The sequence below is a fragment of the Hylobates moloch genome, unplaced genomic scaffold, assembly GCF_009828535.3.
Source record: "Hylobates moloch isolate HMO894 unplaced genomic scaffold, HMol_V3 SCAFFOLD_8, whole genome shotgun sequence".
In the NCBI taxonomy this organism is placed as follows: domain Eukaryota; kingdom Metazoa; phylum Chordata; class Mammalia; order Primates; family Hylobatidae; genus Hylobates; species Hylobates moloch.
The window spans coordinates 44,774,318-44,793,240 of NW_026652283.1; the positions used below are offsets into that span (position 1 = coordinate 44,774,318).

The 18,923-nt window shown below is 42.8% G+C and overlaps 1 protein-coding gene across 18 annotated transcripts in view; it reads left to right on the plus strand.

The window, feature by feature from the left end:
* ST3GAL3 (ST3 beta-galactoside alpha-2,3-sialyltransferase 3) overlaps window positions 1-18,923 on the plus strand; it is a 226,258-nt gene that overhangs the window by 111,568 nt on the left and 95,767 nt on the right. For all 18 annotated transcript variants that reach the window (XR_009214632.1, XR_009214631.1, XR_009214630.1 and 15 more), the window contains one exon: window positions 17,339-17,431. Coding sequence is in view for 14 of the 18 variants with exons in the window: in XM_058443254.1 (XP_058299237.1) it covers window positions 17,339-17,431 (93 nt within the window). In the remaining 4 variants the exon portion in view is untranslated. The remainder of the gene's footprint in view (window positions 1-17,338; window positions 17,432-18,923) is intronic.

Below are 18,923 nucleotides of genomic sequence, written 5' to 3' on the forward strand. Positions count from 1 at the left end.
TGAAAGTTAGAGTGTGGGCTGTGCCAGGGGAGAAGTAGGAAACTAGACCAAGAAGAAGCAGAGAGCAGTGACTTGAGGATAAGAAAACTGAGAAGAATATGGTTTGGAGAGAAACAGGAATAACTAGAATGTGAGACTGGTGAGTTGGTGACATTGCCAGCCTTGTGGTTGCCTGAGAATTGACCCCGTCTTCCCCAGGGGTTGGGCACTCAGGCTGCTACGTGCAGGCAGCCACAACCTGATTTAATGATACCTCCGAGGAGAACCATCTGCTCTCTGAAAGGGGTCTACTGTGGTCTGGTTCAAAGTTGAGGGCCTGGGAAAAGGCTCAGGGGTAAAGGCTCTTGCCCCAGCAGCAAAGTGGATACTCCCTCATTCAATCTACAGATTTGTTGAGCAACTAATATGTATCAGGCAATATTCTGTGGTCTGAGGATATACCAGTGAACAAGACAATCAATAAAAATTATTATAAATAAAGTTTTTAGGATTTTGGAAGGTGATAAGTGCTGTGAAAGAAAATAGAGCAAGACAAGGGAATGCTGTTGAAGAGATTGCAAGTTTCAATGGGACAGTCAAAGTAGAATTCATTGAAAAGGTGCATTTGAGCAAAGAGTCAAAGGAAGAGAGGCAGAGCATTCCAGGAAGAACCCTAAGGAAATCTCAGTCTCCATTATAAGGAATATGACACAATGAGCCAGGAATGTACCCATTAGTCCAGGGGAGAGATGAGCCATCTGGATTCTTTGAAGGAGCCAGATCCTGGTGTCCAGGTGTGACTTTCCTGAGCCGACATGGGCCTTCTGGGAGCAGATTTAATTAAATAGAAGTTTCACCTATTTCTGCTGGGTGTGGGCAGGGGCTCTGTGCTCTGGGAAAGCTCCTGTCTGCTGCCACAATGTGGTGTTTTACAGTTGCCATGTGGGCAAGAGCATGGGGACTTTAATGCTCAGTCTAATTTCATAAGGAATTCCATGTGAAGACACAAAAATATGAAAATGAAAGCAAACAACTCTTAACCCCCAGAGCCTTGTGAAAAACCAGGTCATTTGTAATAGTGTATAAACATAGAGCAGTCTAAACATAGCCTGAGGTGAGTTTAACACTTCTAAAACAGCCTGTCAAGTTCCCTAGGGCTGCAAGGGGAAAGCATTTATTGAGCACCTACTATATGCCCAGTGGTGCACTAGGTACTTTCTATGTTACCTGTTCCCACAACATTTGCTTAGATAATCTAATCCAGTATCATGGCTTTAAATATCATCCATATGCTGATGACTCCTAGATTTATATCAAGCCCAGTTCTCTTTCCCCACACTCCAGACTCATTTACCCAATTGCTTCCTTCATTTGGATGTGTATTAGGCATCTAACACTTAACATGTCCAGAACCAAATTCCAGATTCACACCCCTGCCCCCTAGAATCTTTTCTACCCCAGGAAATGGCAGCTAACTACATCCTTCCAATTGCTCACATCAAATACTGTAGCATCATTTCTTTGACACTCAAATCTGATATCAGCAAACTTTATTAGCTTTACCTTAAATATCCTCAGATCCAGCCACTTCTCACTACCTCTGTATCATCACTCTGTCCAAACCACCATCTCTCACCTAATTTTTGCACTCCTAACTAGTCTTCCAGATTTTATGCTTGCTTCTCTGTGGTCTATTTCCATGCTGAAGCCAAAGTGATCCCGTTAAAATACAAGATAGATCTTGTTACTCCTGTGATTAGAACTCCCCAATGGCTCCCCATTTCTTGTAGAATGAGAGCCAGAACCTTTACAATGCTCATCAAGGCCCTACATGGTCCACACCTTCGTTTCTTGTTGCTCTCCTTCATGTTTATTGTTTTATCCTGGGCTCCTTGCTGTGATTCGAATACTCCAGACCTGTTCCTGCCTCAAACTCATGGCATTTGCTCATTCCCTTGTCTGGAACACTCTTCCTCAGATACCTGCAGAGACTGCACACTCTCTCGCCTTTTTAGAACATAGCTCAAATGTCCCCTTCTTAATAAAGTCTCCTTTGCCCATCCCATTTAAAATCATAGCCCCATCCACTATTGGCGTTCCCTGTTCCCCTTTACTGTGTCATTTTCTCCAGGGTATCTATCACTCTCAGATGCCACATGTGTTTTATTTACTTGTTTATTGTCTGTCTCCATCTACTAGAGTGTTTCTTCTGTTTTGTTCTCTACTATTTTCTAGCACCAAAACCAGTATCTACTGTATTACTTAGTGATCAATTAATAAATATTTGTTGCATGGATAAATGGTGGACAACTGTATGAAGTAGATGGTATTTAAATGCATTTTAACAAACGTGAAAATGACTATAGAAGGGATAAGTAATTTGCTTATGTTCACAGAGCTAAATGTGATCAAGCTAGTCTGTGAACCCTTCTCTGCCTGGATCCAAACTTTTTACTTTTCTCACGATTCAACATAGCTTTCTGTTTTTTCCAAATTCACAGTCAATTTGATCCTGTTTTAACTATACCGAAAGCTTTGTAAGGGCAAGAACTAGGAATGTTCTGCTCACAGATATATTCACAATGCCTAGTATAGTGTTTATGTACATAGTAAATATTCAGTAAATATTTGTTCAATCAATCGAGGACAGAAGGAAGAGGATATGAGTAAGAGAGAATAGAGCCACCTTTAATAACAAAATCCAGATCTTTCAAGTATTGTTATTAGAAGATTTTTAGGGAGAGGGAGTACAGTGGTGAGGACTGTCAGGTGGCCCCTTCCTTTATCTAACCCTGACTTTCCCCATCTCCTGGAGAGACTGTCACTTGAAGAACTTCTGCCACCATCATGCTGACTTCAGAGGGCCAGGTTCTCTTTAATGCCTTAAAAAAAAAAAAAAGAGGAAAGGGGTGTGTGTGTGGTGGGGGGGATACTTTCTCTTGGCTTCTCTAAGCAAAGCTAAAAATATTTCACTAAAGATTAAAAGAGGACAACAGAGAAATTAACCTTGAGAGGACAAGAAATCCAGAGTAGTAGTCTGGTTTCCAAAATGCAGAATTCTGTCTCTTCTATAGCTAGCACAAGCCAGGGCCATACTTACTTCACAGCAGGAGAGCACAGCATTGCAGGATTTGGCTAGGTTCTTTGTTTCATGACATCTAGCCTTTTTCACAGCCCACTGTTCAAAGACTTTCTCCTAGACGTCTTGAGCTGTGTGATCAAGACCGAAAAAGCCAAATTCCCACTTTGCAGCTCACCGAGGACTGTCTCTGCACAGTGGTTTTTGACCTTGACTGCATATTGGAATCACCTGGAGACCCTAAAAAATCACTGATGCCTGCATCCCACCCTCTAGAGATTTTGAAGTCATTGAGCGAGGACACAGCCTTTGCATTAGGATTTTTAAAGCTGCCCAGATGAGTCTAATATGCAGCCAAATTGAGAACCACTGCTTTAATAAAAGATTCTGTTTCCTGTCTGAGGAAGTCTCCACTTCCCCAGGTAATTGATACCAAGAATAAATCTGTCTGTACATAGGAGTATGTCTATGTGTGATGATTCGTAACTAAGACCTCACTACCCAGAGGTTCTGATTTAGTTGGTCAGGAATTGGGCTCAGGTACCTTTATGTTTAAACATTCTCCCAGATGATTCTAATGTGTCAGGGTCAAGAACCATGAAGCAACCTCAGGCCTGTCACTATAATCATATCTGAATATAATATAACTACTGCAGAATATCATAACAGTTATGTTAGGGTAGTGGCATTGCAGCTACTTTCTTTTCTTTTGATCCTAAGTATTGTTTTTATTACACCTTTACAATAAAAAAATATATTTGGATGTTTCTGTAATTTTTTCAAACTTTCATTATGGGCTATAGATCTCTAGACACTATTTTTGGAAATCTATTTTATATTAGTTTTTGGTTACCAATTTTTTTCTCTAGTTTTTCTTAATGGTCTTTTAAAAATCTCAGCCAATTGAAGAACTTCCTATACATTATATTGACTAATTTATCTCTTCCTTATCTGTAATTGAAATAAATATATGTGTAAAGATGTAATATTTGTCTTTTCTATGCTGCCAAACTCCAGGAGATCTGAAGGTGGAACTTGAGAAGTCTGGAGGAATGGGCAGAGACCAAATTATGTGGGGTTTTAGAGATAACAAGGAGAGGCCAGGCGCGGTGGCTCACGCTTGTAATCCCAGCACTTTGGGAGGCTGAGGCGGGCAGATCACCAGGTCAGGAGATCAAGACCACGGTGAAACCCTGTCTCTACTAAAAATACAAAAAATTAGCCGGGCGTGATGGCGGGCGCCTGTAGTCCCAGCTACTCGGAGAGGCTGAGGCAGGAGAATGGCGTGAACCTGGGAGGCGGAGCTTGCAGTGAGCTGAGATCGCGCCACTGCACTCCAGCCTGGGTGACAGAGCGAGACTACGTCTCAAAAGAAAAAATAAATAAATAAATAACAAGGAGAAATTTGGGCTTCATCTCAAGGGCAAAAGATGCCTTGAAGGGTTTTAAGCAGATGAGTAGTGGCATAATCTGTTTTGACCCTTAGGGAGATGTTTTTGGCCGCAGGAAGGTAATTTGATTAGAGAGGGGCAAGAATGGAAAGGGAGAGGGTACTTAGGAGGCTATAATCGAAGTACGGAGTAGAAATCAACAGAGAAAATCAACAAAACAAATCTGGTTCTTTGCAAATATCTATAAAATTGATAAACCTAGAGCCAGAAAGAGAGAGAGAAAGAGAAGATATAAATTACTAATATCAGAAGTGAACATACTAATTCATAGATATTAAAAAGAATAATGGGCCAGGTGAGGTGGTTCATGCCTATAGTCCCAGCACTTTGGAAGGCTGAGGCAGGAGGATCGCTTGAGCTCAGGAACTTGAGACCAGCTTGGGCAATGTAGGGAGACCTCGTCTCTTCAAAAAAAACAAAATTAGCCAGTTGTGCCTGTAATCCCAGCTACTTAGTAGATTGAGATGGGAGGATCACTTGAGCCCGAGAGGTCAGAGCTGCAGTGAACTGTGGTCACACCACTGCACTCCAGCCTGGGCAACAGAGTGAGACCCTGCCTCAAAACAAAAGAAAAAGGATAATAAAAGAACATTGTGAACAACTCTGTACTCACAAATCTGATAACTTAGATGAAATGGACTGATTCCTTAAAAGACACAAACCACCAAAACTGACACAAAGAGAAAAAGACCATCTGAATAAATCTATATCTACTAAAGAAATTAAATCACTAATTAATAACCTTCCAAAACAGAAACAATAGTCTCAGATGGTTTCACTGGTGGATTCTATCAAAATTTAAGGGAAAAAAATGATACCAAAAGATACCAGTTCTCTACAATGTCTTCCAGAAAATCAAAGCAGAAAGAACGCTTTCTAACTCATTCTATGTGTCCAACATTACTCTAGACATTACCCTATTACCCAAATAAAGATATCATAAGAAAGGAAAACTACAGACAAATATCTGTCATGAACATGCTCCAGAAATCCTCAGCAAAATTATTAGCAAATTGAATTCAGCAATGTATAAAAAAAATTACATGTTGCTGCCAAGTGGGATTTATTCCAGGCATGCAAGACTGGTTCAGCTTTCAAAAATCAATTAATGCATATTCTGTTACATCAAAAGGCTAAAGAAGAAAAATCGTATAATCATATCCATAGATGTAAAAAAACCATTTGATACAATCCAATACCTATTCATGATTTTTTAAAAAACTATCAGCAAACTATGAGTAGAGGGGAACTTCTTCAATTTGATCAAAAAACCTATAGCTAACATCTTGCTTAATGAGAAACTGGATTCTTTTCCCCTAAGACTGAGAAAAAACCAAGGATGTCCCCCCTCTCATCACTCCTGTTCAACATTATGCTAAAGTCTTCACTAACACAGTAAGGCGAGAAAAGGAAATAAAAGGCATACAGATTGGGAAGGAAGAAATAAAACTGACTGTGTTCACAGATGACATGATTGTCTATGTAGAAAATCCCAAAGATTGGCAAAAACATTCTGGAACTAATAAGCAATTAAGGCAAGTTTTCAGGCTGTAAGGTTAATATACAAAAGGCAATTGCTTTTCTATATACCAGCAAGAAGCAATTGGAATTTAAAATTTAAAACACGGTGTCATTTACATTAGTGCCAAAAAAAAGAGAAATAGGGATAAATCTGATAAAATATGTGTGAATGTGTTTGTGCATAGATTCATATATGAATGAGGAAAACTACAAAACTCTAATGAAAGAAATCAAAGAAATCTAGATAAATGGATATTCCACATTTTGATAGAAGGACTCAGTATTGGGTTTTGGGGGTTTTGGGGTTTTTTGAAACAGAGTTGCCCAGGCTGGAGTGTAGCGGTGCAACCATGGCTCACCGCTGCCTCGACCTCCCAGGCTCAAGTGATCCTCCTACCTCAGCCTCTCAAGTAGCTGGGACTACAGGCGTGCGCTACCACACCCAGCTAATTTTTTTTTGTAGAGTCAGGGTCTCGCTATGTTGCTGGGGCTGGTGTCAAACTCCTGGGATCAAGCAGTCCTCCTGCTTTGACCTCCCAAAGTGCTAGGATTACAGGTGTGAGCCACTGTGCCCAGCCTCTATATTGTTAAGATGTCAATTCTCTCCTTGATTTTTAATTCAATATAATCAGAATAAAAATTGCAGTAAGTCATTTTATGAATATCAGCAAACTTTAAATGTTAAAGTTCATATGGAAAGGCAGAAGACCCAGAATCTACTGACGAAGAAGAAGAAAGTTGGAAGATCGACACTGCCTGACTCCCGACCTACAATAAAGCTATCAAGATACAATCAAGATAGCATGGTATTGGCAAAAGAATAGACAAATAGATCAATAGAATAGGATAGAGATCCCATAAATTGACCCACACAAATATAGTCTGTTGATCTCTGACAAAGGAGCAAAGGCAATTCAATGGAAAAAGGATAAGTTTTTCAACAAATGATACTGGAATAATTAGATATCTGTATGTACAAATTAATCATTCACCTTGTACCTTTCACAAAAATTAACTCAAAATGGAACCTAAATAGACTAAATGTAAAACCTGAAACTATAATAAACTTCTGGAAGGTAACAGAAAATTTATGTGACTTTGGGTTTGGTAATGAGTTTTTAGATATAAAACCAAAAGCAAAATTCAGAAAAGAAAAATCAGTAAGTTGATTTTATTAAACTCCAAAACTTGTACTCTGTGAAGTTCACTGTTAAGTGAATGAAAAAACAAGCCACAGACTGGGGAAAAAAATTGCAAACACATACCTGATTAAGGACTTGTATTCAGAATATACAAAGAACTCTTAAAACACAACATTAAGAAAACAACCAACCCAATTAAAAAAATAGGCAAAAGAACCAAAAAGACACCCTTTCCAGATGGCCAAAAAAGATATGCAGATGAAAAATAAGTATATGAAAAGAAGCTTGCATTATATGTCATTAAGGAAATGCAAATTAAAACAACAGTGAAATACTATCACACCTATTAGAATGACTAAAAAACAAAAACAAAAACCTGACAGTCTCAAATGCTGACAAGGATGTGGAGCAGTAGGAACTCTCATTCACTGCTGGTGGGAATGCATAATGGTTTGGCCACTTTGGAGCACAGTTTGGCAGCAGCTTACAAAGTGAAACATAATATGACCATATGTTCTAGCAGTCACCCTCCTAAGTATTTACCCAGTGGAACTGAAAACATGTCTACACAAAAACCATACATGAATATTTATAGCAGCTTTATTCATAATTGCCAATAACTGGAAGCATCAAGATGTCCTTTAGTGTGTATATGGACAAACTGTGGCACATCTAGACAATGGACTACTATTCAGCACTAAAAAGAAATGCAGTCTGTTAAAAAAAAAAAAGAAGCACTACTAAGGGCTTTGAAATCAGGAAATATAAAAAGTATATTTTATAAAACAGCCACAACCAACACCCAAGGGCTTTGAAATCAGAAAGCTCTATATTCAAATCTTCCTCCTGCCACTTCCTAGCTGAATTTCTTTATTTCTTTGTTCATAAAATGGGAAGAATAATACCTATCATATAGGGCTGTTTAAGGATTGACAATAATGTAAATAAAAATAAAAACAAAGCCCCAGATACTGCTGAATAATTGTTAGTTACATTCCTCCACTCTATTATTTTGCTTCCCAAATATATCTTACAAATATTCTTCCTGTCTATATCCACTGTTACCCCTTCATCCAGGTCTCCTCATTTCTCTCTTGGACTAGTGCATGTCATTCATCTGCATAAAAATCCTTCAGTGGCTCCCCATTGCCCCCATCAGCAAGCCCAGGCTCCTTGTCCTAGCAGCAAGACCATGCTGTGGTCTCACAGGCTTTGTTCTGTCAATACTAATGTATTTGCAATTCCCAATATGTGCCAGGCTCTCCTTCTGCTTTGGACCCTTGCACATGTTGTATCCTCGGCTGAGAATGCCCTTCTACTTTCTCTCTTTTCTTGACAGTACCTCCTCAAGATACCCGCCCTAATTCCCGAGACCACTTTAATTGTCTGCCTCTTCCATACCTTGTATATAGCAGTGGTTGTACTTATACCCAAAGGTAATCTTTTATTTACTTACCTATTTGCTTACTGAAATTCAAGCTTTTTGAGAGTAAGAACCAAAATGGAAAACTTAGGTTCCTTACTGCAGTGCTTCTGAAACATTTCCTCCGGAGGACCCTTAGTGGCAGAGGAGAGTGAGCATATATTGCAAAGCAACCCACTGCAAGCATAAAAATTCCTTATTATTTTTTTTTTTTTGAGACAGGGTCTTGCTTTGTTGCCCAGGCTGGAGTTCAGTGGTGCAGTCTCAGCTCACTGCAGCCTCGGCTCAAGCAATCCTCCCAACCTCAGCCTCCCCGGCCCAAGCAATCCTTACAACCTCAGCCTCCTGAGGTGGGACTGTAGGCACATGCCACCATGCCCAGCTAATTAAAAAAAATTTTTTTAAATAGAGATAAGGTCTCCTTATGTTGCCCCTGGTCTCAAACTCCTGGGCTCTAGTGAATCTTCCCACCTTGACTTCCCAAAGTGCTGGGATTACAGATGTGAGCCACCACACCTGGCCCCCCAAAAAAGAATCTTCAAGAGCTTTCATTTTGCTTGTAAAAATTCTGCATTTTATACCATAGTACGTATGTGTTTTCTTAATACATTCTTCCTCATATCTTCAAGTACATGTATTGCTCCAGGGAGATACACTGGTTTGTACTGTGGCTTTGAATAACTCCAACCTCTATTATATAGCCCCTAAACTGTGACACCTGCTTTGAGAGCCTGGACGTAGTGGATTTAGGAACAATGTTATCTGGAAATCATGGTAGTGACCTCTATCTTATACTGGGGACCTATAGAAGAATTGAACAGAAGATTCGACTGCGATTTTCACTACAAATTTTATGAGATATAGCCCTTCCATTGGGCTCACATAAGTGCTAGGATGCTAGTTTATAAGAAGTTCCTGCACATAGATGATGGAATTGTTTTAGTGGCCCTCCCTCTCTGTCCCCTGAAGTCTCTTGACCTCCCTGCCCAATAGGCATACATTTACGGACAGCCATGTGAATGACAGAGAAGAATCCAAATGAGAAAAATGAAGGAGCAGTTATTTTCCTTCTTAAATTATTGAAACTATGATAATAATTCAGATGAATCTAGAAGGAATAGTAAAAGCAGAAGTCAAACATTAAAACAGTAGGAACAGTGACTAATATTTGTATAACCTTTCAAAGGGCACTCTGACCCACGTTGCTGTAGGTATTCATTGATCTTCCCATCAGCCCTATAAAATGTACATTACTATAGCTATTTTAAGAGTTGAGGAAACCAATTGTGTCTTACCTGAGGTTGCACACCTAGTAAGTAGAACTGGTGACTTAAACTCCAATCTTCTTACCTTAAGCTGATGACACTTTACATCAAAGAAAGTAGGGGCTTTGGTAAGAACAGGAGAGAGTTTTGGAGTCAGTTTTCTCTTGTCAAAAATGAAAATAATACTTACCTTAGAGTAGGACTGCTCCAAAGGTAGACAGGGCCCTGGCCAAATATGTTTTACAAGGCGTCTGCCTGTATAAACCAGTTGATGGGTCCATGTATGGTATAATGACTTACTAAGGATTTAGAACAATGGGTAGAGAAGAGATACTTATGTATTTGTTATCCAATCAGTGCATATGAAAATTCCTTTTGCTACCCACACACCACCAACTCTTTCTGTTCAGGTTCAGGAACGATCTCTGTGTTTTCTATTGTCAAATGTATCATTGCTGGAAAGTTTCATATCTCCTGCCACAAACAACAAGTATCTGTATTATTAGTAGTCAATGCCATGGCTTTTTGGAAACTGTCTTGTGGAAACAGTGATCTTCTCCCTTCAGTTCTCCAGTACCGTTCAGCTCATGCTGGTTACATCATTTCATGAGGCCACACTATCCTTCCTGAGACCCGGGAGTATCTCAAAGATGGGACTGCTTTGTTGGTGATGACCACACACACCAGTGTCAGAGAGTGCAGGGAAAGTGTGAATGGTAATTTGCTTTCTGGTCATGTTAAATGTATCATTTGACATTTTATAGTGTAAACAGAACAGTGCATCTTCCAATCATGGCTTCTCCTGGACTCCTTCAGCCCCACATGCCTGGGTCTAAGGGAGGTACTACTTTTTAGAGGATTGTTGTAAAGCTGAATTAGATCATTAGATCCACTGTCTGGTGCCTGGTTTGTGCTCAGTGAATGTTACTTCTCTTGTGTTTTTCACTACCACCCAGAAAGAGGATGTGTTTTTATTTTTAAGGAAATAAAGTGTGGAAGCAAAATTGAATTGGAGAGTCACAGCAGATCTCTGGTGGAGTGCCTCCGTGAAAATTGTCTGTTGAAGCACTTGGAGAACTTTGTGGGGAGCATCCCTCCAGCTAAGATGAAGTAAATTACAAGGCTCTGGAGACAAATGTAACCTGGAGTTAATGTCAGCTCCAGAATCACTGATCAAATAGGAATGTGGCCTGGTTTGATGAAAAGGTATTGCAGTGCCTAGCAGCAAGAGCAGAAAGGCAGGGCCTCCGGAGCTGAGAAATACCACAAGTTTCAGATGGCTCAGATCAAGCAGTCCCTTTTTTCTTAAAGTGATAGAAGACATTTGACAGTGCTTCAGCATTTGTCATAGATGGCAGTACATGTATCATGATGGCAAAAGCTGTAGAGAAACCCGAGTCTACATTGGAAGCCACAAAGAGCAAAGAGTCAGTGATTTCTAGGGTAGAATGGATTGGCACAGCCCATATGTGGGTAGATGAAGAAACTGGTGACAATGCAAGCAAGACCCAGCAGACCTGGAGTAACAGGTCAGACAGGTGGCAGTCAGAGGAGATAGAAGTTGTCCTTAAGGAGAAACATTTCCATCTTGGGGCTTGAGAGGATCTATGGCAGTAAAGGCTATTTAAAAAAAAAAATTAAAGTGAAAATATTTAATGACAGAATAGGATTACTCAAGCTGGGCAAAGCTGCTTCTGCCATTTCCCTCATCATGTCATTATCCCAGAAACAACTCTCTAGTACTTGGAGAAAGGCATCCTCATGAGGAAGGTAGAAGATGGAATTGAAGAATTCCCTGCTCTGTGGATGGAGCGAGCTCTGTGTGGAGAGGCTCATCTGCACGCTCATGCATGTCCCCCTAGCATGGTAACACTGGCTTTGATTAAGCCGCTGGGTTGTTAGGCAGTGTGCTAAGTGCTGCCTACATGGTCTTCTTTTCTCATAACGAATGCTTTAAACTAAATTAGCACATGAAACGAGGGAGCAGGCATGGTAGGGGCTGATCTGAATCCAGTTCTCTCTGAGATGGTTCTAGAAACTAGACTGATGGTTACACAATGTCCATCACTGATCTGTAGAGTCTTCAGGAATAACTGTCAATGACGCTTCCCCGGTTTCCCTGGCCATCACCCCACTTCCCCCTTATACTTCCTGTTGATTAACCTTCCAAGGCAAGGTAACCAACTGATTTCAGTCCAGCATTTTATTGGGTACTTGTATACTCTGTGCCATACATGCTTTGCTAAATGATCATATTCTATGAGAGAAAGATATTTAAATGGACAATTACTCTTCAGTGTAATGAAGTGTAATGCTAGGCCTTAACTATGTCCTAGTCATCATTGTATCCTTAATCCCAGGCCAGTTAGTTAGCATGTACTGAGCACCAACGAGGGGCCAGGCACCGTACTCAGTGCCAGCCCTTCCTTCTCAGCATAACTCTTAACAAAAAAATTTTATAAAATAAGTACTAGTATAATCCCACTTTTACAGATGTGCAAATTAAGGGCACAAAACAATTTAAAAGACATGCCCCAAATCACACAGCTATTAAGAGAGTCAGGGTAAAAATCCAAGCAGGGTGACTCTATTGTCTCTAAATATTTGTTGCCTGTGGAAATGAGAGGCAGAAAGGGGAAGGCGGTAGGAGAGTGGGGAACAAGTGAGCAAGTGAAGATGAATGTCCGCCCTAGGTAATGCAGGTCTACAGGGGGATGGGTTCTACCTGAGAAGGGAAGTATCATGGAAAGTTTGCAAGGGAAGTGGTGCTTAGAAAATAGGCATCCCTGGCCAAGGCGGGCTAAGGGAGCAGAGCTAAGGCCAGCCCTTAGCTTAGCCCAGTTTTGTGCTAGATCCTTTCCCCCTCCGCCTTCTCACAGACATTCTCCCCCAACCTGGCCAACATGGTGAAACCTTGTCTCTACTAAAAATACAAAAATTAGCCGGGCATGGTGGTGGGCTCCTGTAACCTCAGCTTCTCGGGAGGCTGAGGCAGGAGAATCACTCGGACCTCGGAGGTGGAGGTTGAAGTGAGCTGAGATTGTGCCACCACACTCCAGCCTGGGCAACAGAGTGAGACCCCGTCTCAGAAAACAAACAAATAGACAACAAAAAGAAACATTCTCCCTACAACTGTCCTATCTCTACTGCATTGTGAGTTTTTCTTTTATTCTAACCAGCTTGTAAACTTAGGAAAATATTTCCTAACCTCAAAAAACACTTTACCCTCCTTCCCCGCTCCGGCTATTGCCCCATTTCTTTGTTCCTTTGTAGCAGAACTCCTAAAAATAGTCTGTGTTTCATGACTTCAGTTTGTCTCCTCCTGTTTTCTCTTAAACCCAGTGAAACGAGTTTCACCTCCACATTCCAGTGGAGTGGCTGTTGTCGAGGTCGGTGGTGACCTCCCTGTTGCCGAATCCAGCATTTAGTCCTGTGGCCACACCTTACTGGACCTCCACAGTGTGTGACGCAGTTGGTTTCTGCGTCCTTCCTAAGACACTTCGTTGACCGCAGCCTCACACTCTCCTGCACTTTCAGCCTCCTGCAGTGCTACTCCTCATCTCCCAAATGCTGATCCTTCAGACACATATCAGCCAGGGCACTCTCCCACTAGATATCATGTAGTGACTCTCCCTGTGATTGGATCTGAACCCGAGCCAGGCGCTTATGGCAGCCACGTGTCTCACACAGCGTGTGTGTGTGGTGCCCCAGAGGATGGCCATCCCCTCCAAATGTGCTCCCTCACCACATCCTCATGCGATTCTTGGAATTACATGGTTTCCACTGCACATGGGGAAGCTGAAAATCAGATTTTCCATCACTTGCTTGTCAGTGTCCTCTGTGACAGTTTCTGATTCCAGATCTGATGCTTTTTCCATTTATGACCCATTGCTTGGCCTGATTCCTTAAACTCGGTCCTCCTGAGTGAAGCAGGAGAGTGGAAGCGTCTGGTTCCTTCTTTGGGGCTCCAGCCTGTCCATCTGGATTTCCTCTTGTGAGTGCAGTGGTGACACTCTTCACCCCAGGGGCTTGGTAGTCACGTTTGCAGGACAATGGGTGCTCTTACTGGGTTTAATGCTAAATCTCCCAAAATGAAAGGCCAGCTGCAGAGTAGGAGAAGAACAAGGGCTGAGTGATTTGATCAGACATCTGTGGGGGCCTGCTGGCATTTGGAGTGTGAGTGCCTTAGAGAGACTAACTATTCTGGCCCCAGGGAGTTGGCGACCGTTAATCTTGGTGGTTTTGACTGCTAACTGCCCCAAAGGTCCCAGCCTGCTGGATGACTCAGAATCCCCAACACTCCCCCTATTCTTCTCTCACTGGGATAGTCAGGAGGCCATTTCTAAGGCATTTTAATTTGGTAATAACTTGACATGACCCACTGTACCCAGAGTTGTACGTTTTAGGAGTTACTGTCGCTTTCTAAATGAGGGGTTGATTTGGAGCCCATCATCCTTGCTATTGGACTGCCTTGCACTGCCGTGGAGAGAGCAGCATCTCCTGCCTGGCCTGCTGGGCTCCAGCTCCCTCTCCATTGTAGATGACGTGATCCTGTGCCCCCTGGACTGTCCCACAGCCCTTATTCTTTAAGCACCTTGCCAAAAGTTGATGGGGTAAACTAGAGAGAAAAGAGGTAGTCAAAGGTCTGTCTGTTGTTCATTTATTTCTGCACTGCACTGTGTTAAGAAGGGCACCTGCTGTCCATCTTTCTGCTGTTTATGAAACTTTCTGGAATTCAGAAAGACCACAGGAACTCACAGCACAAGGCAGGCAAGCAGATGGTGGGGATTGGGAGACAGGACATGAAGAGACTCAAAATGCCTCACTGCCGCAGACCAAAGCTGTGTAAGGCCTTCTGGACCGTATTCTCCACCCCATCTCCGACTGTGTTGACCACTCCTGTGCTGTCCTGTGCCTTCCTCTGTGACTGTGTTGGTGGCAGTGCCCTGTTAAGAGTTCCTGCACTGGTGTTAGAGACCTTGGGTTCTAATCCAGTGTCTACCACTTGTATGATCTTGGATTAGTCTCTTCATCTTTCTAGGCCTTGTATGTAAATTAATTCATAGCACCAACTCACAGAGTTGTTGAGAGAGCTAATTGAAAACATCTAGAATGTTTTCGTCACTGTGCCTAGTCAAAAAGCTTCTACTCAGTTCCGTAATTGCACTGAGGTTTATATTTCATTTCAAAAATACAGTTGTTTACATAAGAAAATATTGTTTTTCTCTTGTTAAAATTTTGGCTTTCTTTTGCCTACCAAATAAAGTCCCAACTCCTCGGCTTGTCACTCAGCCTTCAGGTTTGCATTTCAGCCTTTGAATTTCCTTGGTGGGGGATGCTTGAAAATGTAGATTTCTAAAAGAAATTGTGCGTTGATCAGATGAGTTTGTCTATGTTCAATGAGCAGTTACTCTGTGTAAGCCTCTGGGCTAGGCCCGAGGGGTCTATGGTGAATCAGACATGACACACACGAGGCAGTGGCATCATCATTTCTGGTACCACCACCCCACACCCACCCAGCCCAGACCCTGCAGAAGGCAGCCTGGAGGGTAGGCTTGCCACAGGGCCCCAGCACAGTAGAGCAGCTGGGCACCAGAGTGTTGGCAGCAGGCCCAAGGGTGGGGGCAGAGGAGGTGGGGACTCAGAACTGGCAACCAGCCAGGGCTCACTCAGGTGCCCCAGCATGCAGGGCCTCCAGTCCCAGCAGTCACGGAACCCATTCACTGACTATATCCTGTTCTTTGGCTGTGATCTTCTCTAGACTGCGTAGTGCAGAGATTTTGGTGGCAGGGCAGTGACTCCAGACCCACATTGAACGCATAAGGACGTTGAAACCCAAAGATGTGAGGTGGCATGATTGTGGTCACACAGCAACAAGCCAGGATTAGAACACAAGTTTTCTGAAAAATACGCAGCAGTCTCAGCCTCGTGGGTTCCTGAGATTGCCTTGTCTGCAGTGAGACTGTCAGGGTCATTTTGTTCCTTAAGAAAGTTTTGGCTGGGCGCGGTGGCTCATGCCTGTAATCTCAGCACTTTGGGAGGCCGAGGTGGGCAGATCATGAGGTCAGGAGATCGAGACCATCCTGGCTAACACGGTGAAACCCCATCTCTACTAAAAATACAAAAAATTAGCCAGGCGTGGTGGCGGGCGCCTGTAGTCCCAGCTACTCCGGAGGCTGAGGCAGGAGAATGGCGTGAACCCAGGAGGTGGAGCTTGCAGTGAGCTGAGATGGCGCCACTGCACTCCAGCCTGGGCGACAGAGCGAGACTCCATCTCAAAAAAAAAAAAAAAAAGAAAAAAAGAAAGTTTTAGGGGTCTTCTCTGTGCACATTTATGCAAGGCACTGGAGAGGGTAGGCAGTGTTAAATCAGACTCTGACCTTAGGAGTTTACAGTGTGTCAAAGGAGATATACTACCAAAAATTACAATACAGAATAGCAAGTGCTGAGGGGTAAGTATATGATGTGAGGGGCAGGGGGAGTGACTGTGCAAGCACAGAGGAGGCACTTAGCCCAATCCGAGGGTCAGGGAATCACTCCCAGTGAAGCTGATATTTAAGTTTAATCATGAAGGACCAATAGTTATTAGCCAGATGAAAAAGGACAAGGAATAACATTCCAGGCAGAGAGACCAGGAAAGCATCCTCAACTAAAAGTCTAATGGTTACGTCAGTAGCCCCAACATTTATTGTGTCTATATTCGGTCACTGTTTGTGACCGTTCCCACTACTGGGGAATGGTTCCCACTGGGTGGATCATAGTATGAGTGGAGAGAATAAAAGCAGATGAGGCTAGCCATGTAGGAACATACAAGGAAGGTGGAAAGGCCCGAGGCTCTGACTATCAAAGCCTGAGTAGCTATATCCTGTGAACACCAAGCACCACTCCCCCGGGTATTGGAGCCTTGATAGAGCTCCTCATTTCCTTGGTATCAGGCTTCCTGCAAAGAATCTATGAGTGGCTCAATGCCTGTAATCCCAACACTTTGGGAGGCCAAGGCGAGAGAATCTCTTGAACTCAGGAGTTTAAGACCTGCCTGGGCAACATAATGAAACCCTGTCTCTTAAAAAGAAATCTGTGAGAATCCAGTTAAGTTCCCTTTACAGATATCATCCAGGGGCCTGACTCATTATCTATCTATTCCTTTAGGGTTTGGGGATTTGTTTTGTTTTTACCCTTAAAGCCTTAATGTGGAAAAGTGCCTGAAGTGCTGATTGTAGGGAATGAAGCTTCATTCAAGGTTTAAACACCTTGTCCCAGCTACTCGGGAGGCTGAGGCAGGAGAGTGGCGTGAACCCGGGAGGCGGAGCTTGCAGTGAGCCGAGATTGCACCGCTGCACTCCAGCCTGGGCAACAGAGCGAGACTCCATCTCAAAAAAAAAAAAAAAAAGGCTTAAACACCTACAGCTGCTTAGGAAATAATAACCCACTCAGTGCTCAGTGCCTGGCAAGCTGTAACTTTCCTTCTCTTCCCATAGGCCTGCTGAATTAGCCACCAAGTACGCAAACTTTTCAGAGGGAGCTTGCAAGCCTGGCTATGCTTCAGCCTTGATGACGGCCATCTTCCCCCGGTAAGTGCTCCTGTTTCCCTCCACTGCCTAGACAGCCTGGTCTGGGGTCCAAGAGCCAGAAACTCTGCCTCTAACAGCCAGTCATGTTCTCCTATGCTCTGGAAACCATGGGTTCCTGGAAAGGACTCTGCCTTTAAGTTGGTTCCTACTCCAGTCCTACTCCATGCCCTTGCTTTGCCTTACTCCCATCCTGCCTCTGGAGCTTGCACCTTGTGGCACAGCCTGTTTCTACAGAAGGATAACCTACATGGTTGCCGCATGCAAGCCAGGTATCCAGAGGCAGCCAGAGAAAGCTGCCAAGCACAGAAGCTCCTAGACCTAGTATCAGTGGCCAAACAAACTTTTTTTGGAAGCTGGGACCAACTAGCTGGCTTCAGGGAGGCATATCCAAATAAAGCAGGGAACAAAGAGAAATTTCTGAGGCTGTCTTAAGTTTTAGCACTTTCCTTCTCTGTCCATTTTGCATTCTAGAGCTGCTGGCTTCTTTGGCACCTGAAAGAATCTGTGCATAACCCAGGGAGTTCCTTTTACCAAATGCTGCTAAGGGATCTTGCTTACCTATCCACCTTCTCCTTTTTGGTTTTCTTTTCTGAAGCCTTGGTGTGGAAAAGGAGCTAAAGTGCTGAGATTGTCTTTGGAGTGCGGTGAGACTGTCAGGGTCATTTCGTTCCTTCTGATTTTGAGGGGCTGGAGGAAAGGCTGCCTAGGATTGTCTGGGCACTTGGACCACCAGAGGAGTGCTAGGGGTGGGCTCTGCTCACTGGGGGAAGGACTTGCCTCCCATCCCTTAGAAGGCTGAGGTTAGGACACACAGTGTGCTTGCAAAGGAATGCTGAGAAACAGCTGGCCCCAAAGTAACTCCAGGATATTTGGTTTTTATGCTCCCTTTCTTTTCTAACGTGAGCAGTCTCAGCTTAGCTCCTTGTGTAAAGCAAGAGCTATGCTGGCTGAGTATCTGGTGCTCAGATAGAGATCTCTTTGTCCAGGGTCTGCCTTCTGAATTGATTCCAAATATTTTGCTTCCTCCAGCTATTTATTGAGTGCCCCTGTGTCTGGCTTTGTGTTCTATATTCTTAACACAGGTTTTTGCAAGCCTATACGACTCAGTCCCTTGGCCCAGACACCTGTGAGTTTTCCTTTACCAATATATAGGTTTCTTTTACTTTTTCTAATTGAAAGTAATACAGGCATGTGGAAACAAAACAAAACAAAACAAAAAACCTCAAACAGTACAAAAGGGTATATACTGCCACGCCAGACCCCTTCCGCAGAGACAGCCAATATTACCAAAAGTGGGAACATAATGTATTTAATATTCTGTACTGTGTATTAGGCCGTTCTTGCATGTCTATGAAAAAATATCTGAGACTGGGTAAATTGTAAAGAAAAGAGGTTTAATTGGCTTATGGTTCATCAGGCTTTATAGAAAGTATGGTGCTGGCATCTGCTTCACTTCTGGGAAGGCCTCAGGAAACTTAAAATCATGCCAGAA